Raw genomic sequence first — 27,689 nt, forward strand, 5'->3', positions numbered from 1 at the left:
TAAAGGAGCTCGACTCGAAATCTATCGGTCACGGGTTTGAGTCTTCGTCACACCGAACACGTTCGTCCTTTTATCTGTGTGTATGTTATAATATTACACTTTATCTCATAAATCGCTGGTAGAACAGTAGCTCAAGATTTGGCGGTAGGTGGTAATGACTAGGCGCCTTCCCTCTGGTTTATTACTGCTAAGTTAGGAACGGCTAGAGCAGATAGCTGGCCCGGCATGGCCCGGTGGTTAAGGCACTCGATCCGTAATCCGGCGGTCGCGGATTCGAATCCCCGTCACAACAATCATGCTCGCTCTTTCAGCTGTGAGGGCGTTATAATTCGACGGTCAATCCCACTATTCGTTGGTAAAAGATTAGCCCAAGAGTTGGCGGTGGGTGGTGATGACCAGTTGCGTTCTCTCTAGTCTTACACTGCTAAATTAGGGACGGCTAGCGCTGATAGCCCTCGAGTAGCTTTGCGCGAAATTCAAAACAAACCAACCAAAGCAGATACCTCTCGTGTAATTTTACATGAAATTCAAACAAATTATCTTGTTGCTATCACTTGAAAAATATATTGTTAATTCGACTTAAGAAGGTTGTAGAACAATTCCAACAAGCTATTTCGTACTAACTTCAATAAGACATTTTACGTTTTAGAATAATGTATTTTGATCAGCTAAAACGTTATTTGCACGGCATGGCCGAGCGCGTTAGGCGTGCGACTCGTAATCCGAGGGTCGCGGGTTCGCATCCCAGTCGCGCTAAACATGCTCGCCCTTTCAGCCGTGGGGGCGATATAGTGTGTCGGTCAATCCCGCTATTCGTTGGTAAAAGAGTAGCCCAAGAGTTGGCGGTAGGTGGTGATGACTAGTTGCCTTCCCTCTAGTCTTACACTGCAAAATTAGGGACGGCTCAGGTTTCTCCTCCTGGTTGGGGGTTGTGCAGTAAACTAACAATTTACTCACTTAAAAAACCAACCTGTTAATGAATCCGCAAGCGATTGCGGCCCTATGTTTCTTCATGGAATCGAGAGGCTTAATGTAATGTATGTAATGTAAAACGTTATTTAATTAGCTTCTCTAACTTATGGCTGTACCGTCTTCGTTTCAGAGTTTTAGTTTGTGAGATACGAATGTATTATAAACCTTAACAAAATAAAATTATATCATATGAGGAGGAATTATTAAAGCCCAAAGCAAGTAAATAATTATTAATGTATCGAAATATTTGATGTATAATTTTTATTTTAATTAATATCTGAAGTTGACTGGTATATTTATTGTATCTACCAGGTGGCAGGTACAGCGTTCTTGCTGATGGAGAACTTCATATTCGTGACGCTATGGTGGACGATGGATTTCACTTTTATAGATGTCACACAAGACATGCACTGAGTGGCGAAGGCCGATTCAGCGTGACTCGAGGGAGATTAATCATAATAGGTAATCTTTTTTTTTTTTTTCTTTCCGAAGCGTATATAGTAAATCTGTGGAAAATCAAATGATAGTTTCCGACGTTGTATTCGTGGGGAATTATCTGATTGGGACTAATCCGACATTGAAAAGGTGATTACGAACTTAAGCCTAAATCGCTGAGTAGGGTTAAACTTAATGTTGTTTGGTGTGTATTGTAGAAAGATGTATTTTTTTGGAAAAGTTTATCCGTAAGTTCGTCAAAATCAAATACGTTTGCTTGTATAAAATGATTTACCATTTTTGGAACATCTACAGAAAATATTCTGCAGGAGTGAAGTTCAGAGACGACTTGACTGGATGGTGAAACTCTGTACCTGAGGATGACGTAATCTTGTCGAAACGTCGTGTATTAATAATAATTTTTTATTACCCAGTCAAGCCTTTCCCAAATTTCTATTTTCTAAAAAATGGGTTCCTCGTTATCAGGATTTCATAGAAATGTTCAATTAAGCTTTCCATGTAAGATGAAATAAGTAATTAAATCGCAAAGATTCGAATTTACACGATTGAAAGTTTATCGGGGTGGTCAACATACGCAGATCGTTTATACCGTCGATTAAGAGGTGGGCCAATGAAGCTAGCGCAGACTAATTAATTTTTTGAAGATTTGTTTTAGTGCAACACAGTGCAATGGGTCTGTTTGTACTGTGCCCACTAAAAGGGTCGATCCCCAGATTGTAACGTTATAAAGTCATCAAATTAATCTCTAAGGCGCCACGCGTTATTGAAATAAGACAGCATTGATTTGCCCAACGTTATCTTTATTTTATGAAGAATAAAAGTCAAATATTTTTGTCATAATTAAAAGAATTCTCGCTAATATTTAATTCAACTTTCGATACTTCGCATTCTAATGGAGGAAAAAAAAAACTATAACAGTGGATCCAACAATGTTTCAAGTCATTTTTTTATTTTTTTTTAGAGTTTGAAGAAATAATGAGACGAAACGATGAATTCATCTTCGAAAGCAATCTAACTCGAGTGTGAGTAGCTGAAATGGTTGCACGCGCTGACAATGGTATCGTTGTAAATGTCCCATTTTACACGATTAATAATTGTAAGCACGAATTTAAATTGTATCTCCCCACCACACTGTAATCACTTCGTTGTTGGAGGAATCTATTGAAAGTGATAGTACTTGAGAAAATGTCTAATTTTGTAGTTGGAAGAGATGATTTGCTAGCCTATTTAAACGGAATCATAGTTGTTTATTTTTCAGTGAAATTAAGTGTAAAATATTTCTAAAGTAGAGTAATATAAAATGTATTGGTACGATTAACATAAATCAAGGTTTTAAGGCTTAGGAGTCGAGAAATTACACTAATGAGTTTTAATTCTGTTTTTTTCTAGCATTATAGCAGACTGATTTAAAATATATCAAATTTAAGATGAGTTAATAGCTATTTTTAATCACATTTGAAGCATAACTTAATTCGATACTTCCTCTTGGTTCGAAATGTAGTTTGGCCCGGCATGGCCAAGTGGTTAAGGCGCTCGATTCGTAAACAGAGGGTCGCAACTTCGAATTCCTGTCACACCAAACATGCTCGCCCTTTCAGCCATGGAGCATTATTATATCACGGTCAATCTCACTATTCGTTAGTGAAAGTGTAGCCCAACAATAAGAGGTGGTGGTGATGACTAGCTGCTTTCCCTCTAGTCTTACACTGTTAAGTTAGGGGCGGCCAGCGCAAAAAGCTGTTATGGAGCTTTACGCGAAATTCAACAAACAAATATAGCTAAAAGTAAGAAATGAGAAACAATCTGTTAACTAACTCCTTTACTCTAATATGGAACAGAAGAGGAACAATCGACAGTTATCAGTCTCAAAATAGTAACATTCTACAAATAGTAACAAATTTAAGTGAATCTTTGATAATGTGGTATTTTCAACTAAACTTTCTGTGAAATATGTATAACAATAATATGGAGTGCGATAACTATTTTACTTGCGTAAACCGGTGTAAATGTGCTTGGAAGAAAGAAAGAGATCTAAGCAGTATCTTGTTTGTTCTTTTGTTATCAATGTAAGATGTGACAATGGACTACTTTTGCTGTGCCGAACGGCAGTGAGTTAACCCTTACTTTGAGTGTTGTGTACCCTCAAGCTTGTAGCTGATCCGCCAGGGGGTTGTTTGTTTGTTTTTTTAATTTCGCACAAAGCTACTCAAGGGCTATCTGTGCTAGCCGTCCCTAATTTAGCAGGGTAAGACTAGAGGGAAGGCAGTTAGTCATAACCACCCTCCGCTAACTCTTAGGCTACTCTTTTTACCAACGAATAGTGGGGTTGACCGTCACATTATAACGTCCCCACGACTGAAAGGGCGAGCATGTTTGGTGCAACGGGGATTGAACCCGCGACTCTCAGATTTCGAGTCCAATGCCTTAATCATCTGAACATGCCGGGCTATCAAGGGGGGTGGGAGATAAGAATCAAGTGTTGACGCCACCTTTAATGGAAAATAGTGGCAAAAACAAAACAACGAGAACAAAAACGGTTGTAGGTATTTCCGCTAGTTGGCGCTTAATTTGGCATCTTCTCACAATCTTCTGTGTCAATTCGTCTAAGAACCCCTGCGCTAAATATCAGTCGGAGATATTGGTGTTGTGATAAAGGCTTAGTATCACAGTATTACTATATAGTTATAAATATTGTTGCTTATGTCACCTTTTCTTAATATATAAACACACAATATGTTACACTGAAATATAAGCAGCCGGAATTACTTTTACTCAGAAATTTGATTGAAGTCTTTAAACTTATAAGAGAAGGTGGTTTCAATTTGTCGTAACAAAGAAATCCACTTGGAAGCTCAGCATGCGATTTCAAAATAAATAAACAAGTTATATACCCTGTTTCCTGGTGTCGTGTTTGTGAATAATGGGTGCCATTGTGTCTGTTAAAGTAACTCGGTAGAATATTCAAAAGAGGCCAGAAGAAACAAATATACATCTTATCTAAATAAATTACGAAACCCAAACAATGCGTATATAGAGATTTTAGAAAACTCGTACCTTTAACGATATGACAGTCTAGATCCGATATTCCTGCAAACTAAATTTATTTTTCAAATTTGTTTCTTTCCAAAAATGTTGCAGCTATTCTTTGGCTAGTCTGTTCGGAATTCTCAATCATAAGGTATTTCATAAAAAAAACATTTGTTTACACTTGAATAAAGATTTAATCTTGCATAGCTACTGACTATGAGTAGTGTCAATTTCCGGCGAAGCCTAAGATATGTTATTTTTATATCTGATTGTTATTATTTTCATTCATAGATGCAAAAGAGAGACAAGCTCCAAAACTGTCTTCCACTAGAAACTCCATCCACGTCCAGGAAGGAGAACCAGTAGAACTGACGTGTGCTGCTCAAGCATTTCCTCTTCCTGGTTACAAGTAAGTCAAGTCAAATAAAAAAATAAATAGATATTTCTGGTTACAAGTAAAAGAAAAATAAATAAAAGATTTAACCAATTACAAGTAAGTTAATTCAAATAAAAAATAAGTAATAGATCTTTCCGGTTACAAGTAAGTCAAGTCAAAGAAAAATAAAAGATATAACCGATTAGAAGTAAGTCAAGTCAAATAAAAAATAAATAATAGATGTTACCATTAAATGGAGTCGAATAAAAAATGATAATTGATCTTTTCAGTTACCAGTAAGTCAAGTCAAAGAAAAAATAAAATCTTCCCGATTACAAGTCACGTCAAAGAAATAAAAAGGAAGATAAGATAGCAACAGATTTTTAAATGAAAAGAAAAGAAAAAAGTTTTTATATGTTTTAAAAGGGAGATATTCTGACATAATTCAAGTTTTTACTGTTTATTTAAAGGACAGTTTTGAATTCAATTTTCATATGCGTTGTCAGAAAGAAAACGGCAGTACTAATAGTAATGACGTTTTATACATTTTAATCGTAAAAGGTTATGTACTAAATTAATTATGTTTTGAACTTGTCAGGTGAAACAAAAATATTTTAATCAGGGTAGTCAAATTATGGTTTTTAAGCCGCGTGCAGTTGACGTCTCAGCTTCATGAGAGAGGTTAACGTATAAGTATAGCTCAAAGAAAAAGAAATTATATATAGATTAGCTTGTCTATTGTGTACATATATACAATTTGAATAGTACATATGCATATATGTCTGCATTGTAGGCATATATACTTTATATTATGTGTGTGTATATGATTGTACAATGTTTATATGTGTGCATGTGTTCAATAACGAGCGAATGAGAACAAAACAATTGAAAAATAATATGCATTTTCAAGTAAGTTGATGGAAAGCTGTTTATAACGTAAAGACTAGTAAACTAATAATTATACTTTTTTTCATAGATATAGCGTGTACGTAAGTAGCATTCAAAGGCACGTAAATTATAGACAGTTATCTCTGTCTTCGCGTGTTCCATATAAATATGCTGAAAAATATAAGAATGGTAAAACAAGAAGAGATGAGCTGACCAAAGTTGATGTCATAGTTATGTTTCCGGTGCTAGTTGTTCCTGTATTCCTTCTATGTTGTGTAAACGTCTTACAGTAGTCTCCTTGAAAAGACTACATACAGAGACGTGACAGAATCTACATCACACAGGAAATTACTTACATTTACTAATTTCTCATTTGGTTTAACTTGTTTTGAATTTCGAGCAAAGCTACACGAGGGCTATCTGCGCTATACATTCCTAATCTTGCGATGAAAGACTAAAGAGAAGGCAGCTAGTCTTCTTCACGCATCGTCCACCGATTTAGTTTATCAAATAATGGTGGTATTAATTGTCACATTATAACGTCCCCACAACAGAAAGGGCGACCCTCAAATTACTAGTAGAACGCCCTAACCGCCTGGTTTTGCCGGGCCATTTCTCATCTGATTATCGGGTAGTAGTTTATACATAACTAGGTGAGAAATATTGTTGTTCCCTCTGACTTAGCCCGCCAAAGCCAGGTGGTTAAGGCACTCGACTCGTAATCCGAGAGTTGCGGGTGCGAATCTCCGTCACACCAAACATGCTCGTCCAGATAGCTTAGTTTACTTAAACAAACAAAACGTTTCAAACTAAAAGAATGTTAAAACACACGTTTACACTAAAAGTTATTGAAAAATCCGAAGAAGCTAGAAGATAATACAGAGAAAAATATATACAGATATCGTGAGAAAGAAAAGGTTCGTTGTGTCGCGTATATGCCAGATATCTCTTGAATTAAATGGGATCTTGTATTAAAAAAACAAGCTAATCTATGGGTGGATATTTGAAAAAAAACACAATTTTTATTCACTTGAAAACTAGGGACTTTGAAGAGATGCACGTGGTAACCAATAAAATGGACTAAACGTACTCGTTGAACTCGACTTTTGTTTCAAAAGTCTGCATCATAAAATTTTGCTTGCTTAAAAGCCCAGAAATTTTGACTTGCAATTTTTATTTTTTGGGGGTGGGAGGTGGAGAGAGGGAGTTTTGAGTTTTTACAAAGTTAACTTTATCACTATATTCTTTTAGAAAATCTTATCTCAAGCGTGTTTATTAGTAATATAATAAAATGTATTTGATTGTAAATTATGTATATTTGTACTTTACACCGACTGCCTGCCCATTTATAACTTTTTAGCACTTTTTTAAATAGCATTTTAGAATTTCTGTTTTTTAACAAAGACTCCACTCTTAGTTGCACAGCGGGATGTCTTGCAGACATACAATGTTAAAAACCGGTTTTCGATAACTTTGATGAGCAGAGCACAAGCAACCAATTGTATAGGTTTATGCTTAGTTTCAAAGAATTTAGTTATCTAACGCCTAATTTGACGGCATGTATAATGGAAGTTCGAACTGTTTAAAGTCATTATGCGAAATCTAAACACCTAAATCGCCTTTATTGAAACAAAGTTCTTCGTGGCAGATGGTACAAAAATGAAGGAGGACGACTGGTTTCCTTGGATCTAGATGGAAGAGTCAGCCAAGTGAGTGGATCTCTGTACTTCAGAAAAACGTACTTCCAGGACACGGGATCTTACATCTGTGTTGTCACAAACAGTGTTGGAGAACGAAGAATGGACAGTACACTTAGTGTCACAGGTAAGACAGTGGTCATTATTGTTTCTTAATTAAAACACAGCCTGGTGGTCGTGAGTTCGAATCCCCTCCATCGAAAACGCTTGACCTTTCAGCCGTAGGGGCGTCATAATACGTGACAGTCAATTCCACTGTTCGTTGGCAAAAGAGTAGTCTAAGAGTTAGCGGTGGGTGGTGATGGCTACCCACCTCTTTTTCTACCTTTCCTCTAGTCTGTCACTACTATGTTAGGGACGGCTGGAACATACAACCTTGGAATAGTTCTTCGTGAAATTCAAACTGTTTATGGACACCACCAGTCGACAAAAGACGTAAATTCCTATGATTGGTTGAGAATGTGGTTTTAGACATTAGATATTTCATCTCTCTTTAACAAAAATTTCCTCTCATAATCAAATATCAGAAATATCGAATTAAATGCTTAATCTAATATAAGAGCGACATCTTTCGACACCGTAATCAATTAAACAAGTATTTCAGAACTAGCTGTCACAGGGCGCCCTCTACGTTTTAAAAGTTGATAAAAATCAATAAATACACTGTATATTTTATAGTGAAGTATAATTAAAGTGATATTATTGGTTAAATTTTTTTGTATTAAATTAATAGTCTCTTTTTTCCAAATTATTTTTAAAATAAGTCAAACTTTAACAAAAAAAAGGTTCGTGTGTTTTTCGTCAAAGCAAATTGACAGCCATGTTTATATGATTACTTGCTTTGATTAGATGCTTGTATCTTAAGATTTCAGAGGTTTTAATAAGACCACGAATTTGAAACTTGACAAGAACTTCTTTATATCAGACGTTATAACCAATAAGTAAGAAATTGTTGAAGAACATGTTTATTAAGTAGAGAGTATAAAATTCAGTTTTCTTTTTTAAAAGCTAAATATGATTTTTTATATTTCTTTAGCCCCTTTACAGGCTTTTATTGGCCCTAAACGACTCCTAGTCGATGCAGGGAGCTCTGTAACTCTAACGTGTAACGTTACTGGTTATCCATTAGAAACAATTTACTGGATGAAAGATCAGCACCATCTGCCAGTAGGAAATGACAGAGTTAGAGTACTTTCCCATAATACACTACACCTCTCTTCGGTTAAAAGAGAAGACAAGGGTATATATCAGTGTTACTCCAGAAACAAGTACGGTTCCACACAAGCTTCTGTCGAACTGATGTTGGGAGGTAATAAATCAATGTTGTTGTTTTTTTTCAGAGTTTGTTATATATCAAACTTAAACTAAGTGCTAGATTATAATAGCAGAGATGCCAACCATTACGATTTGAGCGTAATCATTACGATTTTGTTGTATACATTACGACTATACGCTCATACAGACATATATTACGATTTGCTGCAACTCCCAAATTATTCGCGCCAAACATGCTCGCCCTTTCTGCTGTGGGGGCGTTATAATGTGACGGTCAATCCCACTATTCGTTGGTAAAAGAGTAGCCCAAGAGTTGGCGATGGGTGGTGATGACTAGCTGCCTTCCCTCTAGTGTTACACTGCTAAATTAGGGACGGCTTGCACAGATAGCCCTCGAGTAGCTTTGTGCGAAATTAAAAAAAAACAAACAAACCCGAATTATTATATATTATATAGGCCTATGCAATAAAGTGATAAATTGTTCCCTCAGGGCTTGAAAGGGGTGAAAAGAAAATTTCTAGTGAGATACAAATAAATTTTGATAATAAATAAAAGACATAGTCCAAATGGCTACTTGCGAGAATCATGTTTGTGCTTGAAATAATAAATATTTGTATCTCCGACGCCTTCAAATAGTTTGAGTGCGGTGCTTCTCCATGCTGAGTACATGGAGAATCCATAGTTACGTCATCTGTGCTTGTCAGCCAATCAGCGCTCGCATAGATGGGTATTTCTCGTTTTCTAAGCGGCATAGAAACACCAATGCGATCGTTCACAAGATGGAAAAAAAGAAGCTTCGTTCACCAGATTGTCTTGTTTCTGGCAAATCTGAAAGGACTAAAACTGTAAATCAAACATTTAGGAAAGAGTATAGTGCAAAATAACCGGTCATTGCATCAAAAGTCAGTGACAGTCATGCGTTTTGTACAGTTTGTCACATCGATTTTTCTTTGGCGCATGGCGGGATAAACGATTGTTTCAGACATACAAAATCGGCATCTCGCCAACAAAAGGCTGAGGCGAAGTCAAAAACGATGCAGATAATGACATTTATGAGCACGACACTGTTGACAAGTTGGAAGGGCAATATTTGAACTATCAAATTGATACTTTCTCAGAAACTGTCCTTCAGTTGAATGTTGACAAGTTTTGGGTTCAGCTGTCTACAGTTAAGGATGGAAACCAGAAGTATGATATTCTGTGTAGGGTTATGCTTGGAATTCTTACAATCTTCCATTCTAATGCTGACAGAGAAAGGATATTTAGTTAGTAACTAAACACAAAAGCAAGTTCAGACCAAACTTAAGCACCTCAGTTTTGAGCAGTATTATAACACACAAGATGTGTATGCAGTCAAATGGACAATGTTGTTATAACTCCCAACCATCCAGAGACATTCTCATGAAAGCAAAGGCTGTAACAGCTGCAAAACTATTACAATAAGTGTCATAAACATGATATAAACTAGTCCTTACACAAAGACTTTTTCTGCTTACTGTTTGTTCAATGTTGTTTTACCAGTAGGTGTGTTACTCTGAGCTAAATAAAAGACATAATTTCAAATTAATTTTTTAAAAATTTATTTATTAAATACACAAAACATTCATAAATGAGCAATCTATAGTAGTAATGAATAATAATAGTTATAATAATGTAATAATAAACAGCTTAGAGACATTGGTAAGGCCTAATAGCCGCAAATGGTAAAGGGCTCTGTCTACAATCCTTACTCTGTCATTTGAAATAGTTGGCATCTCTGTAATTGTAAAAAGGGTAATATTTTGTTTCGTTTTATTACTCTTATGCTCTTAAATCTTTTCAATCTGAGGGTCGCGGGTTCGAATCCCCGTCACATCAAACATGTTCGCTGTTTCAGCCGTGGGAGTTGTAATGTTTCGGCCAGTTAGTGTATTTTGGTAAAAGAGAAACCCAGGAGTTGACGGTGGATGGTGATGACTAGCTACCTTCCTCCTTCTAACCTTACAATGCTAAGTCAGTAACGGCTAGTGCAGATGGCCTTCGTGTAGTTATGCGCGAAATTCGTAAAATAAACTTAACTTCATTGTTTAATTCCAAGCTAACCAAACCCGTTTTGGTGGCGGATGCTAGTCACTGACTACGTACTAGTAGTATTTCAAAGTTGGGACGACTATACCTCATTCTTGAGGTGTCTTTATCTTGCCGTTTAGTCCGCATGCGCATAAGATGCAAATCAAGCTGAAAATGTCAACAATACCTGACAAAGATTTTAAAATGGCATGTTGTATGTAAAAGTTTGTTGTTTTTTTTTAAACTGATTCTTGAAAGTTTAAAGTTTAGTTTAGAACCTTTCCGCAGTTAACCGTGTGTTAACTATAGACAAACATGTATGGAGTAGCATGGCGTCATCTATCGGTTTATTTTGTAATAACAATTACTGTAGTTCACCATTGAAGAGAACTTTAATGTTCTTAAACCTATTACGTTCATTTCATCAAAAGCCAGAAGAGTAAATAAATTTTCTAGTAGGTTTACATTTCGCAACAGTAAAATAATGAAACTGTTTTGTACACCTTGGTATAATACAGGGGTGGCCAAACTTGCTTAACGTCAGAGTCACATACGATAAACTTCAGATGTTTGACAGCCGCAAGACATGAACAAATATTACATCCATGTTTTTATTGTTACATGTACATTTTATTACGTAAGTTTTATATAAATATTACGAAATACATGTACGTAATAATATTTATTCATGTATGAAGTTTTTAAACTTAATTTGTATTAGTTTCAATAATCATAAAGTACACGTTTTCAAAATCCTGGCTGATTATTGTTTTAACTATATTAAGCGTATTTAATACGGTAATGAACAACGGAAACATCCAAGAAAAATATGCAAATTTGCATATCATTAACATTAAATTAGACTGCTAAAAATAAAAATAAAAGGGGTAAAACAATAAAATTATAGATATTTTGATCAGATACCACCTTACAAAATGTTAGTCTTATCATAATATTTTTCTGATACAAACAGACATTGATAGAATTATCAGGCTCTTTACTGCTAGTAGAGGTCTTGTGAGTCGTTGAAATTCCAGCTGGTATGTTGTTAAGGCTATACGAATTAGCTCTGTCAGGTGTTGGTTTGTAAGGATTGCACAATGCTTCGACTTCACAAACTTCGTTATAGAGTACAATGATTCACAGCAGTATGTTGTGTTGAAGACTGAGATGAGTCGCACACTGGTTTTCTTCAGTTCAGGATATTTTATTTCTGGAATGTGCCTCCAGAACCCAGTTGTAGAATGGTATTTATAGATCATCTTTAGACCCAGGTCCTCCTGTAGTTCTATCAGTTCCATTTCCATAGTAGATGATTCTGTAACCAGAGGTTCGAGAATTAGACAACCATCATTGATCACATCAACCATGAATGGATTTACAAGAAAGGCAGAGCAGGGCTTTAGCTTCTGCAAATCTTCAAACCTGTCTAGGAAATTATCAAGCAGTCCTTGTAATTTATCTTTGTATTCTTCCATTTTGTGGTCTTTTATTTCAATATCAGTGAGTGCATTTACTCTTATTTTGAGATTGGGAAAGTAACTGAAGTTTCTTGACAATATTTCTCTTTGAAAAAGTCTTATTTTATTCTGAAAGCTGAAAACTGTCTGAGTAAGATCAGAAACAGTCTTATCCTTCCTGGAGTGTTAAGTTGAGAGTTTGTAAATGATTCATTATATCAGTAAGGAACATTACATCTTGCATCCATTCATCATTACCCAGTTAAGGATAGAATTCTTTTCTTTTTTTCAAGAAAAGTAATAATAGGCTCCAACAGACTCACAAACCTAGTTAAGACATTGCTTGTTGACAGCCACCTCACAATGCAGTAGAAAGAGATATCACTAGGTTTATCTTCAAGCTCCAGTTCTTCAATATAATTTTTGAAGTGTGGTGGGTCTTCCCATTTAAGCATATGCAATTGGCAATTTCAAGAACAAATTTCATAACTTCATACTTGAAGTATCTGACAGTCAGGTGTTCACGATAAATAATGCAATGAACAGGGAGAAACTCTGGAAAGCTGGGATCACTTTTCATATGTGCAATTAATCCTGCATTTTTCCCCACCATTGCAGGTGCTCCATCTGTTGCAACACTGACGAGTTTATCCAGTGGAATATCAGCATTTGTTGAGGCTGTAACAAGTGCATTTTTACTGTCAACACCACGAATCGTTTCTTTTAGTGCCATTAAGTCAAACATCTCTTTTTTTCACAGTTTTATTAGAGGAAACATAACGAACAAATACCGCCATTTGTGGGTTGCCTTGTATGTCTGTAGATTCGTCAGGGGCTAAGCTGAATGCAAAGAGATTCTTTAAATCATTTTGCATTTTGCCTGCAACATCAGCACTGATCTGGGAGATGCGTCTCTCTGTAGTGTGGCGTGAAGCTGGTGTTTGTGCTGTTAGTCGGTGATGTTTTGTGTTATTTGGGTCTAACACTGAAACAATTTCAGCTGTATTCTTCTTAAGAAGTTCACCATCAGAATATGGGCGTTTAGTACGAGCAATATTTCACGATAAAACAAAACTAGCTCCAGTCGTTGTATCAACTTCCTTAATGAACGTTTACAACAGTGTCTGCTGGCTATTTAGTGATAACTTTAAGATAATTAACTTGTTTTTCCGAAATTATAATTTAGGTGGATAATCAGACGAAAAGATTTTGTGATTTGTTTCAGAGTGTCGTTTCAAGTAACCGGCTTTGTAATGACTGAGTAACACATTGCAAATAAGACCCAAAGGTTTACCTCCCTTAATGGTGAATGCAAAATCTTCCTCCCACTCTGGCTTAAAATTTCTGTTTTCATCTTCATACTTTCGCTTCTTACAATTTGATGACGCCATCTTTCTTCACAGAATTTTCGCACGCACTTTTAAAAATTAAAGTGAAAAGAAACAAAAGCTCCAACACGGACAAAGCAACCAAACTCTACAGCGCCCAGTATCACACTAACACTCCGATAATTTCACTGCCCGCAACACAGCCACACACGTCACAAAAGCGCGATTGCAAGCCATGCCTACTAAAACTAACATTGTCAGCATCAGCTTGTACTATTACTGATTCTCCAGCACAATTCCTCATGTAATCCTTGCTGATCCGAAATTTCTTTAATTCATGACTCAAATCTAGCATTAAAATTAGGATTTAAATTCTTAAATATATTTACTCACCATGAACAATAAACTTACGTTTTAATCTAGTGGACTCTGATTATACCCAGTAAAAAATTATAAAGCTTGAATTTTTTTTATTTATCTTTTATATTAATTGTGATGCAGAAAGGAACTAAGCCAACATATTTCCGCGAGCCGCGGTTTTGCCACCCCTGGTATAATAGATTTTCTTTTTTCTTACGACAAGCGAAATGAGCTCTTTCGTACTATATTTGTTTTTTTTTACCATTAATTTATATTAACTTCCAGTCAGTTTCATCCGTTGGGCAACCTGACTATTAACCATATTCTCCACTATAATCCTAAAATTATTTCACGACGTTCGCTCAGCTTATCAGGTTTACAATAGCCCTCAGTACCAATATTATTAAACTAGAAATGAAAACAAAACACTCTGTATAACCAGTGATTCACCGTTAAATTTGAAAGATTATGGCACTAAAATGACAGGTTTTGATACCGGCAGGGCATAAACAGTCAAATGCTTTTGTAACGCACGTTTGTTTCGATAAATGTTATTAATATCATTGAATTATAAGAAGAAAATATATCATCCAAACAGAAACAGTACCCGTGTTCTTGGACAGTTTTAACGAACAAACAATTCAGCCGGGACCTAGCGTTTCTTTCCGCTGCATTGCTTCTGGAACACCTTTGCCTCAAGTCACGTGGTCAGTGGATGGGTTTCCCGTCCAAGACGACGAGCGAGTGCGTGTTGGAGACTTCGTCAGTCGGAATGGTGACGTTGTGAGTCACGTGAATATTACTGATACACATGTGGAAGATGGTGGCTTATATACTTGTACAGCTACGAACGAGGTCGGGAAAATTGAAAACTCCGCCAGGCTTAATGTTTATGGACTTCCATCAGTCACAACATTATCGAACACGTCAGTTGTAGCGGGGGAGAACTTGCTTCTTCATTGTCGTGTAGCTGGCTATCCTATTCAAGAGGTCACTTGGGAAAAAGGTACGGTTTAAATTTGTATAATTGTTATTCTCTCGAAGATGTCGCTCTATTGCATTTCATTTTATCATTTTAAAAAGTCGTAGTGGATAATCATGTCACTTTTTAACTTGCTTAAATAACAACAATTAGTGAAAGCTTCAAGAAAAATTGTATATAGTGCCATCTAGTGAATAGTAACACTACAAAATAAACCATAACAATATATTGTGTGTTTATAAAAAGTAATCAGTTACTTGTGATTTCTGTCGTATTATAAATTATATTTACGAATTGTTCTAGTAAAACTTTTACGTTTATTCAGTAATATTAAGGGTAACAACAATAACATTAGAGTACACTAACATCCTTGTTCATGTGAGGGCTAGTATTGCGTTTCACCCGCTATGATCTCAACTTAAGTTAACAGAAAAATTATTTTAATATTAATATTCACTAGTGTGAAACGGACAAAAAATTGCTTATATGCAAGTTTCTCTCAAATGGCGAGCGCCGTTACGAGCTATAAATTATTGTAGGTATTTACTATAACAATCAAAATAGATAAATCAATGGCGATTTAAACTGTAATTTTACTTATTTGTAGCACATTTTGTTTCCAATTAAATATTTTGTTCTGTAGCGTGTACACATACAAAGTAAGTAAACAGCAGATTCTCAACTCATGCGTTAAGTGTGTGTGACAGAAACACCCCTTTTACAAAAAGTGCAGCAGTCTACTATACATTAATGTTATTATATGATATATCGTTAAACAAAAACTAGTTTATAGAAACCTGTACACACACACGTACGTATGAGCGTATACCAAATAAAGGTGTATTACTTGAAGTGGTTTAATATAGGTTTCACACACATTCACACATCTCACTATTAATTACCATTATGTCGTGCCTATTTCTAGTTATTTCTTTTAACATTTTTTCCATCCCTTGGTTACGAGTTTTTATTTTAGAGCGTTTTATGTTAACTTAGGCGGTAAACGGTTACCGACGAATAAAAGACAACGGCTGTTTCGAAACGCAAGCCTTGTCATCATTAACATCCAGAAAGCCGAAGACGAAGGAATATATTTGTGCATAGCGCGACACAGAGATGGCGCCACAGCCATGGGAAGTGTGAAAGTTACTGTTCGAGGTAAATATTTTATAGTTAAAGAGTATAATAAGTATGCTATTTATATGGTTATTACACTGAACATCAAATTATGGTTAATAAAATTACTGGAGTAAAATTTGTTATTTTTCTTCCCATTCATCTTTTACAAATAAAAAGTCAACTATAAATCCCAAAACGCTGCTCAAAGAATGACCGCTTGTAATTTAATATATGTTTTATACAAAAACCCACAAAGAGTTTTACAGAAATACAGTTGTTTAAGTATTTCTGTGTGTGGTTAGACACTGATTCCAAACATCTCGCTTCCTTCAAGTAAAACCAGTGATCCTACCATTCAACTTTCCAAGAGAGATACAACAAGGAATGAAGATTCGATTGTTTTGTACAGTCGCAGCCGGTGATCCTCCATTTCAACTGAGCTGGTACAAAGATGGACAGCCTCTTTTGCCAGGGCGCGATGACGTCATTATAAATTTTCCGGGTGAAGATTATAGCTCCTTGATTATAGAGACTGCCAGGCCTGACTACAATGGTCAGTACACGTGCAATGTAAAGAACAGTGCGTCTTCCGTGAACTACACGTCGACTCTTGTGGTCCGAGGTAAGATGAATAAATAGAAACTGAAAGTCATCATTTATTGGATCGTTTCTGTAATTCTGATTGAAAGTACAATATTGTCCCTCTATTTATGGGCAGAAGATTGTTAAATATTAATATGTAAGAAATCGTTTTGTAATTTTGATTGAAATTATAATATTGTCCCATTTCTATAAGGTAAAACATTAATAGAAATTAGTATTGATGTATAATAAATGCATCATAAACATGACGTCATTAGATGTAAATGGTATTTAAAATTTTCTGACAGTAACATTTTAAATTTCTAGATGTGTGCGTGTATGCAAATGAAGTTTCATGATTATTAAATGTAAACATCATATATATAATTCTTAAATACTTGATACTAGGAAGCTGTTGGCTTGAATTAGTTTTGTGACTTTCCTCACGGATGACTTTGACCCGGAATTAGGTCTAAATCAATTTATCAAAGGTCAAATTTATAAATTAATCCTTTATCAAGTTTCTTGTAAGTTATGGTTTATGTATATTTTAAGATAACTTAGACGTTCCGATAAACGTCTATGCCTTCGTCAATTTTAACTTTATTGGAAAACCTTATCCTGAAGTTTGGAAGATGTCACTGTGACTTGGAAGGGTTCTGTACGCATCATTAACTTCAAATAGGTCACAAAACTCCCATCGATTGGACAACCAACCTGCACCTCCAATAAATAATTTCAGCTTGATAAGAGACGAATGCGTTCAGAGAATTAAATGATCCTAGGTTGTTTTTCACACCCACAGTTTCACACAATATGACATTCAACCAGTAAAATCCTTAAAAGATCAGTAGTTTACTTTTATTTACCAATAATCAGGTATACTGACGAGAAGTGATATTTCACTTATCCAGTTCAATTTAAGAAAGATAGGTAAAATAAAAACTAACTCCAGCGTAGAATTATTTTTTTTCATCAGGAATTGTTGCAAAGATAACCACAGAATCTTGTTACATTCTAAAAGAAACCATTTCTTAGCTCTTAGCAACGTATTGCACGTTTGACTAGTCGTTAATAAACTTAATAATTTAGTACCCGATGTGATGTTATTTACAAACAATGGACGAGTTATTAGCAAAACTTGGTTTGTATTTACAAACATTGGACGAGTTGTTGGCATAACTTGGTTTATATTTACAAACATTGGACGAGTTATTAGCACAGCTTGGTTTGTATCCCAGTTAAATTAATTAATATATCTGTCACTTTTCTTGTTTGTTTTTATATATCGATCTTTTTTTTTTTTCACTAAACTCCCTTTGAAATACAAACGTCATGGTATAGTCGCAGTATTGGAAATAAATGTAGGAACAGCTAATGATAATCGAATATCTTGCTGCTTTCTGATAGTAAATAACTCGCTCTATACGCTGATGGTAAAATATTGATTTAGTAATACGGAACACACATGCAGAATTATCCAATTGCAATCGCTAAACTGGTTTGGTTTGAATTTCGCGCAAAACTATTTGAGGGCTATCTGCACTAGCCGTCCCTAATTTAGCAGTGTAAGACTAGAGGGAAGGCAACTGGTCATCGCCACCCACCGCCAACTTTCGGGCTACACTTTTACTAAAGAATAGTGGGATTGACCGAAATATTATAACGCCCCCACGGCTGAAACGGTGAGCACGTTTAGTGTGGTGGGGATTCGAAACTGCGACCCTCACATTACGAGTCGAGTGCTTTAACCACTTGGTTATACCGGGACCTACTAAACTGTGCCATTTAATACAAATCTAGAGTGCATCTCAGTCATTACTGTAAAAAATAATAAATGCGGATCAATACAAATCTGATGCATCTCAGTGATTACTGTAAAAATAATAAATGGGGATTAATACAAATCTAAGGTGCATCTCAGTCATTACACTGTAAAATAATAAATCTGTCATTACACTGTAAAAATGATAAATGGGGATCAATACAAATCTAGGGTGCATCTGTGTCATTACACCGTAAAAAATAATAAATGGGGATTAATACAAATCCAGGGTGCATCTCAGTCATTACACTGTAAAAATGATAAATGGGGATTAATACAAATCCAGGGTGCATCTCAGTCATTACACTGTAAAATAATAAATCTCAGTCATTACACTGTAAAAATGATAAATGGGGATCAATACAAATCTAGGGTGCATCTGAGTCATTACACCGTAAAAAAATAATAAATGGGGATTAATACAAATCCAGGGTGCATCTGAGTCATTACACTGTAAAAATGATAAATGGGGATTAATACAAATCCAGGGTGCATCTCAGTCATTACACTGTAAAAATGATAAATGGGGATTAATACAAATCCAGGGTGCATCTGAGTCATTACATCGTAAAAAATAATAAATGGGGATTAATACAAATCCAGGGTGTATCTCAGTCATTACACTGTAAAAATAATAAATGGAGATTAATACAAATCCAGGGTGTATCTCAGTCATTACACTGTAAAAATAATAAATGGGGATTAATACAAATCCAGGGTGCATCTCAGTCATTACACTGTAAAATAATAAATGGGGATTAATACAAATCCAGGGTGCATCTCAGTCATTACACTGTAAAATAATAAATGGGGATTAATACAATTCCAGGGTGCATCTCAGTCATTACACAGTAAAAAATAATAATACAAAATTGTATGAATTAACAGAAACACTGCATTATTTCATAAAGTAAATTGTTCACTCCCCATTCCCGAAAAGAACTGTGTTAACTGTAATATAGTTGACTGCTGTTGTGATATAACCACAGAAATTGTCTGGTTTCTAACGGTACAAATATGGAACGGTTTTAATTTAAAATTCTGTTTATTTAAATATTTTTGTCTTTGAAGATAACATTTTTATCGTAAGTCGGTAGTACAAGAACCAACACGCAGACTGTACATCAACCACCAAGTTTGTATCTTGTTTTCTGAGCCCAGAAATTACTGTGTTTTTTCTCAACTTGATCAAGTTTAAACACGAGGTGTGTTGTTTATAACGTATAGTTCCTTGTATTGTAGTGTTAGGAATATACGCGAACTGGTGTTTCCCCATCACCTTCTTTCCTCAGAAACAAGATTTATTGGACAGGCTCTCACCTTTTAGTAAAATTTAGTGATACGATGTACTAACAGTAAAGAAACTAATAAAATCAAGCAATTATCGTGTGATTTAGCTGGATTGTTGGAAATAATATAATACACCAAGAAAAATGTTTCACAGCCGTTTGCTGATAAACTTAATAGTATAAAAGCAAGGTCTACAGCTCTGTTTAATCGAATTCAAAATACCAGGACGTTACAAATTGTTGTCTTTTACGTGTATCACCTGTTTTGCTTCTTGTTTTTTTTCGCTCAGAACTACATGCCCCTAATTTATCAGTGTAAGACTAGAGGGAAGGCAGCTAGTCATCACTACCCACTGCCAACTCTTGGGCTACTCTTTTACCAACGAATTGTGGGATTGACCGTCACATTATAATGCCACATGGTTGAAATGGCGAGCATGTTTAGTATGATGGGGATTCGAACCCGCGACCCTCGGATTACGAATCAAACACCGGACTATTACTTCATATAGTACATGTAGACGTTGCAAAGGGTATTACACATTCTTCACGTATAGTAAGTAATTTTTAATATATATTAAGTGCTTCAAAATAAGTAACACAACTTCAAATTATAAAAGTTTGTTCCGTTAGCACTTATAAGATAGAACCAATAAATCTCTTTGGACACACTGAGAAATATGTACTCCAAAATGACTTAAGTAATCCTCATTCATGATTTGTTTGTTTCTTATTAAGCACAAAGCTAAAAAACGGGGTGTTTGCGCTTTGCTCACCACGGGTAGCATAATCCAGTTTCTAACAGAAAAATCCGCAAACATCACGCTGTTTTACTGAGTACTCTCAACCATTAAGCAACATGCAAGTGATCCGAAATTTTCTACAGATATAGATGCTATCAACTTATTTTTTAAAAATATTAGCGAATATTTGATTCTTGTAATAAGTCCGTAAGTATACGTACTTATAACGATAAAGTTCGGGATTCGATACCCTTAGTTGTTACCATGCAAACATTCTGTTGCGTGTTTTTGTTTTTTTATTAAAAGAGCAACAACAGAAATATAGACTCCTTGTTAAAAACAGAAACACTTTAAACTTAAGCACTCTTTGTACGAGCTATGACTTGTTTACTTCTATCAAGAAAAATATAACGTTGAAGTTACACGTAATATGTTATTCGAATTTAAAACTTGTATCAAACTACAATTTTTTAAACCAAAATTAAACTGTTTACTCAGTTCTTCTTAAATAGCGTATTAAAAACATTTTTTAAACCAAAATTAAACTGTTTACTCAGTTCTTCTTAAATAGCGTATTAAAAATGTTTTTTCAACCAAAATTAAACTATTTACTCAGTTCTTCTAAAATAGCGTATTAAAAATGTTTTTTCAACCAAAATTAAACTATTTACTCAGTTCTTCTAAAATAGCGTATTAAAAATGTTTTAAACCAAAATTAAACTATTTACTCAGTTTTCTAAAATAGCGTATTAAAAACGATTTTTAAACCAAAATTAAACTATTTACTCAGTTCTTCTAAAATAGCGTATTAAAAATGTTATTTTAAACCAAAATTAAAATATTTACTCAGTTCTTCTAAAATAGCGTATTAAAAATGTTATTTTAAACCACAATTAAACTGTTTACTCAGTTCTTCTTAAATAGCGTATTAAAAACGTTTTTTCAACCAAAATTAAACTGTTTACTCAGTTCTTCTAAAATAGCGTATTAAAAATGTTTTAAACCAAAATTAAACTATTTACTCAGTTCTTCTAAAATAGCGTATTAAAAATGTTTTAAACCAAAATTAAACTATTTACTCAGTTCTTCTAAAATAGCGTATTAAAAATGTTTTCAAACCAAAATTAAACTATTTACTCAGTTCTTCTAAAATAGCGTATTAAAAATGTTATTTTAAACCAAAATTAAAATATTTACTCAGTTCTTCTATAATAGCGTATTAAAAATGTTTTAAACCAAAATTAAACTATTTACTCAGTTCTTCTAAAATAGCGTATTAAAAATGTTTTAAAACCAAAATTAAACTATTTACTCAGTTCTTCTAAAATAGCGTATTAAAAATGTTTTAAACCAAAATTAAACTGTTTACTCAGTTCTTCTAAAATAGCGTATTAAAAATGTTATTTTAAATCAAAATTAAACTATTTACTCAGGTCTTCTAAAATAGCGTATTAAAAATGTTTTTGAACCAAAATTAAACTATTTACTCAGTTCTTTTAAAATAGCGTATTAAAATGTTTTAAACCAAAATTAAACTATTTACTCAGTTCTTTTAAAATAGCGTATTAAAATGTTTTTTAAAACCAAAATTAAACTATTTACTCATGTCTTCTAAAATAGCGTATTAAAAATGTTTTTTAAAACCAAAATTAACTAATATTCACTTAGTTCCTCCAAGATGGCGTATTAAACCATCTGACCTCAATGTTGTGGCGGGAAGAAGTGTCACTTTACACTGCCAAGCCGAAGGATATCCTCAACCCCAGATTGTCTGGGAAAGAAAAACAGGTGGGCATTGTAAAGAAGTGGTATTACTTAATAGCTAAAAAGAAAGTTGTATTTTTTTTAATTAAAGACATACATTAGAAGTAAAACATGTACTTATAGATATAAATTAATTTTTAAATATAATGTTTCATATATGTCTAATATATATCTCAGTTTATGTTCTTGGATTTTTTCACAATCTGAAATGTTAATATGGTATTGAAAACAACTAATTAAATCAATAAGAATACATTTCAAAAACGTAAGATTTGCAGAATATAGCGTTTTAAATGTTATTTTTTATTTTCCCTGAATTATAATTATTTTCTGGAGACTGATCTTGCGTCTGTGGTTTTTCTTAGGATCCAAAGTAAACGGCTACCAGCATATTAGTACAAGTTATCATCACCAGATCTTCGAAAACGGGTCATTAACGATAGAGGGCGTAACCAAGCAAGATGCAGGGCTATACTTGTGTCAAGCGACGAATGGAATTGGACCAGAATTGAGCACAGTGGTTAACCTTACTGTACGCTGTACGTTCACAGAATACTTCCTTTTCATACTTTTTCACGACAGTTGACAAATTTTGAAATCTTTAAAAGGAAAATTCATGAAAAGTTTGTCTGTGTATAAGTTAAACGTTGTTGCTACTACACAAGAAAACCATTAATAATATTTAGCCATTCAGATTTATTTGTACCTCGGGTTTCTACAGTTGTTAGGAAGTGTTAAGTGTTATAATCTGCCTCGATGAATCTCCGATTTATTATGTTTTGTATTACGACTTTAAAGAGCCTGAAATTTTAATGTTAATTGAATGTTTATGTGTATTAAATTTATGGCATTTGCCAACAAGATTGGTACACACAATTTTCTGTCTTAACACAAATATATTTTAATATAAAAACAACAATACAATTTATAGTAACGGTTATTGCAAATAACGACTTATACACAAACGTTTTATAAACTTGTAAACAATACTGAGTCTTCTATCTGGTCTGCAATTAGATATTTTATCGACGGTTCATGATGAGCGAATTAATTTTCTGATGATGCACAGATACACTAAACGGGAAGCTAGTTAGCTTCTTCACATGTGAATTTTTCTCAACGAAAATATCTAATGTCCTAGTCGAAATACTAACGAATGAAGTTAATTCACTGTAGTTAAACAGTTTTTTAATGTTCGAAATCTATAAACATTCCCGGTAAAATATCAACAGTTTTCCGATTAATAAGCGTTTATTACAGTTATAGCTTCCGAGGTTGATAGTATACTCACTGTAGCAAACCAACAATATTCTCAAAACTGTCTCTTGGCACACAGGTTTATAAAATTTAGGCGACGTTCTAGAAAGTTCAGTTGGTGATAGTATTCGAAGATACGTAGTGCTTTCGTAAAACGTATATTGTTGATTCTTACACTCGAAAATCTTCTTCAAATTTAGAGAATAAACAGAACTTTTGCAAAGCACGTTTAACAATGTAAGTTACCTGCATTTATAAGTATATGTTAAACATTTTTAAATGTGTATACACATACATTGCGAATAATACATTAACATCATACATTGTTAAAGAATTATACAACTTCAATAATCATGACAGTATATAACACAATCAACACAAACTTATGATCATAAAATTACATAACACATGAAAGTGGTTAAAGACAAGTTATGTATTTGGCTCAATACAACTATTAAAGTGAAACAAACATAGATATTAAATATATAATAATAAATCTGTTACACCGTTCATTACTGGTGAGAGGGCCATATATTACACCTTATTGAGTAACTTTGTTCATTTCTGTTACAGCGCCACCTAGGTAGTTTTTAGTGATGTCTTATAACACTAAAAACCAGGGTTTCTATATCTGCAGATAGCCAATTGTGTAATTTTGTGGTTATCAACAAATAAACATGTTATAACACTAGGTGTTAAGGACTGACTAACAGCATTATGTGGAATCATTAATCTACTATGTACACAAGAAATCTAAGCAACCATTGGTAGGATGAGTTAAAATATTATTTACTGTTGTTGCTCGTGCGCTATTAAATAAATAATACATTATTTATTGGTTGCAAACAATAAATTCATGGACCCACAAGTAATTTAGTGCACAAACAATTTAGAAAAAATTGTTTAAAAAATACATATGTCGGTAAACGTGGGACTATTTTTAACTCTTCTTTTGCTATTGTTATCAGATTGTTTATAAAAATGAATTGTTTAATATTGTGTTCAGAAATTAATTTTTAATTTTTTATCAGTTGCTCCACAGTTTCGCACCAAATTTCGAACTCAAATGGCACAGAAAGGAGAAACTTTTATTATAGACTGTCATGTGACAGGTGATCTGCCTATGTCTGTTGTTTGGTCACGTGATCAACACACGCTGGACATGGATCAAGAATCAAGGTTGTAATTATGAGCTACATTACCAAAAAAAATCTTCTAGCTATGTTTCTTAATAACATGTGATTACATCAGTAACATTTTACGCCTAACGTGTAAAAAAAATAAGCCTAGTCTGTGTTTGTTATGTTATAGAGAATAAAGTAGGCTTAACGTTCAATAAGCGTAATATGTGCTTGCTACATTATAAAGTACAAATTGAGCTTAAAATGTAATAATTCTAGTCTGTGCTTGCCACATTAAAAAGTATAAGTTGTTTTAAACATCTTGTAAGCCTAGTTTCTGTTTGCTGCATCATAAAGTAGAAAGTAGGCTTAACTTGTAATAAGTCTATGTTGCAACTATTACTTAGGTTCGGGTGATGCGTAAACACTGTGTCCAGATATTCTGTATGATAGCTTCTGAAACACGAATAAACAGTTTTGTTAATATTGTTTCCGGTCACTCTTTACCCTTACTTCATAGGACATTTCCAACTCTTTTATTTTATCTATTGCCTAACGTTATTTTATATCATGAAAAATGAGTTTCTTGATGAAGCGAAACCCGCTTGAAATAAAAATGTATCTCAGATCGGTTGGTATGGGTATTAACACTTTTACTAACAAAGCAGAGAACAACGTTTCGACCTTCCTAGGTCATCTTCAGGTCAGCAAAGAGAGAGTTTGCAACTGACCGTTGCCGAGCACGTCTTAGGGACGAGAATATAAACACACGCAAAATTAAAACAATCTATACTAATTAATAACCTAACATCCAACTGAACCACCCCCTATAATTCCGTATTCGTTTATACTCTCGTCCCTAAGACGTGCTCGGCAACGGTCAGTTGCAAATTCTCTCTTTGTTAACCTAAAGATGACCTAGGAAGGTCATCAACGTATAATCATGAACAAGAATCAAGTTTAAACCTTGAATAAAGTAACTTTTATCATTTTTGAGTGGAGCAACGTCACAGAATACCTGAACTTGTCCATGTGTTTGTAATTTAATGTGATTAAAGTATGCGCTTAAAAATGTTTTATACAAGACATTTATGTATGTAACTGTGTGTATATTATTGTTATTAATGTAATAATTTGGTGTTTCTACTGAACAACGATGGACAATCTGCGGGTCGTGGGTTCGAATCTCCGTCCCATCAAATATGGTCACCCTCTCAACCGTTAGGACCGTATAATGTGACGGTCAATCCCACTATTCGTCGCTGAATTAGGGTCGGCTGGTGCCGATAGTCCTCGTGTAGTTTGGGCGAAATTCACAAACAGACAAACAAACCAAAACGTAAAAAACATTTTTTTCCTGACTTTTAGGAAATTACGTTAATACTCTCTCTAGCGGAGTAGTTCTCAACTCTTTTAAGCATAGGACACATTTATAAACTGATGTTCAATCGCGACCAAATAAATCACGTTACTGGAAAGTAATAATAAAATAAAAAGCCTGACTTGTTAAATGAATAAATAAACTATTTATTTTCAATGTTTGTTCGGGACTTTTTCACACATTCTGACAACCTATAGGTTGAAGAAACACTGGTCTACAACATATTACAAGTTATTTCCTTTTATCTGTCACATGATGTTATGGGACTTGATTGATACTTTGACCAGTTATTTTGTCTACCTGAATTTTATCGTTTACTAATGTCACGCAGAATCGAAATAAGACAACACGCAGAAAATCGGGGGATGAAATCTCAACTACAGATATTTTCGGCGACTCGGAGCGACTCCTCCTTGTATACCTGTACTGCATCAAACAATTATGGATCAGATGAGACAAACATTCAGCTAATAATTCAAGGTAAAGGATGGTTGGAATTCGTTGTAAATCAGGGTTACGACTTTGATAGACTATATATTTACAATACAGTTTGTTTTTTCTTAATTTGGATGTCGTATGAAAAAATAAAAAATGGACCCGAGGATTAAACGCCAAAGTTTAGTGTTAAGCAGTTTACTATTACGTACCTGATCGTAAAGTGACTGTTAAAAATATTTTAGAGACTGGCTGAAAGTTTATGCCTACAGTAATGGATTTTCCTCTAAAGTTAAACAGTGGCTGTTTAACTGACAGGCCACATCGACCTATATATATCTATATATGTATGTGTGTCTAATTCCATATATATGTCTGTTTATGTGTCAATTTGCAGAACCACCTGATTCTCCCAAAGAAATCGAACTGCTTGAAACTGGAAGTCGAGAAGTGGTAATCACGTGGAGTCCACCATTTAGCGGAAACAGTTTAATACTCAACTACACCATACAATGGAAAGCTAAAGGTAGAGTCACTCACTCGTAATTCCATCTGCACACGTTTCGTTTGTTGGTTTACTTGTTTGTACATCAAGAGTATATTTCATTTGATGCTGATTTACTTTTAAACATTATCAAAATGTTAGTCAAGAGAAACACAAGTGGAACAATTAGAAAGAATGTTACAAAAGAAAATTCTATTTGTTTTTTAAAACGAGAAACGTTTCCTGTGAGGATTTAGAAAGTGGATCGGGTGTGGCCTTTACTTTAGAAGTTAACGTTCTATGGATCAGAGTCTAATGTTCGGAACTCGATGTCGCTACAGACATTTTCAGATATAAGTGTGTTTGTTTGTTGCTTTACCACTGACCAGTAGCTCAAGGCTAAAGATATCTATACCGGAACCCTAGTAGTTTTTGACATGACCGTTTAGTCCAAGTGTGTATAATGTACTATTCAGACGAGAACTTGCCTGAGTAAATGATTTTCATTCTAGAGTTAAATTCACGTTGAAATCGAGCTAATTACACATATTAATAAACTGAAAATTCTGAAACATTATTCAAACTTTTAAATGACCGTTCCGGAAGAAACTCTGTCATCTAACATATTCACCCTTTCAACTGTGAAGGCGTTATAATGTTGCAATAAATTCCACTATTTTTGGTAAAAAGAGTAGCTAAAGAGTTGGCGGTGGGTGCTGTTGGCTAGTTGCCTTCCCTCTAGACTCGCGGGTTCGATTTCCCCGTCACACCAAACATGCTCGCCCTTTCAGTTGTGGGGACGTTATAATGTGACGGTCA

At 34.4% G+C, this 27,689-nt stretch overlaps 1 protein-coding gene across 5 annotated transcripts in view; it reads left to right on the forward strand.

The window, feature by feature from the left end:
• Window positions 1-27,689, forward strand: part of LOC143243012 (cell adhesion molecule Dscam1-like) — a 118,745-nt gene that overhangs the window by 59,858 nt on the left and 31,198 nt on the right. For all 5 annotated transcript variants that reach the window (XR_013023716.1, XM_076486652.1, XM_076486653.1 and 2 more), the window contains exons 4-15: window positions 1,285-1,434; window positions 4,747-4,864; window positions 7,368-7,543; window positions 8,453-8,725; window positions 14,487-14,894; window positions 15,867-16,028; window positions 16,324-16,611; window positions 22,097-22,216; window positions 22,558-22,731; window positions 24,481-24,628; window positions 26,283-26,431; window positions 26,784-26,912. Coding sequence is in view for 4 of the 5 variants with exons in the window: in XM_076486652.1 (XP_076342767.1) it covers window positions 1,285-1,434; window positions 4,747-4,864; window positions 7,368-7,543; window positions 8,453-8,725; window positions 14,487-14,894; window positions 15,867-16,028; window positions 16,324-16,611; window positions 22,097-22,216; window positions 22,558-22,731; window positions 24,481-24,628; window positions 26,283-26,431; window positions 26,784-26,912 (2,295 nt within the window). In the remaining variant the exon portion in view is untranslated. The remainder of the gene's footprint in view (window positions 1-1,284; window positions 1,435-4,746; window positions 4,865-7,367; window positions 7,544-8,452; window positions 8,726-14,486; window positions 14,895-15,866; window positions 16,029-16,323; window positions 16,612-22,096; window positions 22,217-22,557; window positions 22,732-24,480; window positions 24,629-26,282; window positions 26,432-26,783; window positions 26,913-27,689) is intronic.

Source organism: Tachypleus tridentatus, chromosome 2 (genome assembly GCF_004210375.1).
Source record: "Tachypleus tridentatus isolate NWPU-2018 chromosome 2, ASM421037v1, whole genome shotgun sequence".
Classification (NCBI taxonomy): Eukaryota; Metazoa; Arthropoda; class Merostomata; order Xiphosura; family Limulidae; genus Tachypleus; species Tachypleus tridentatus.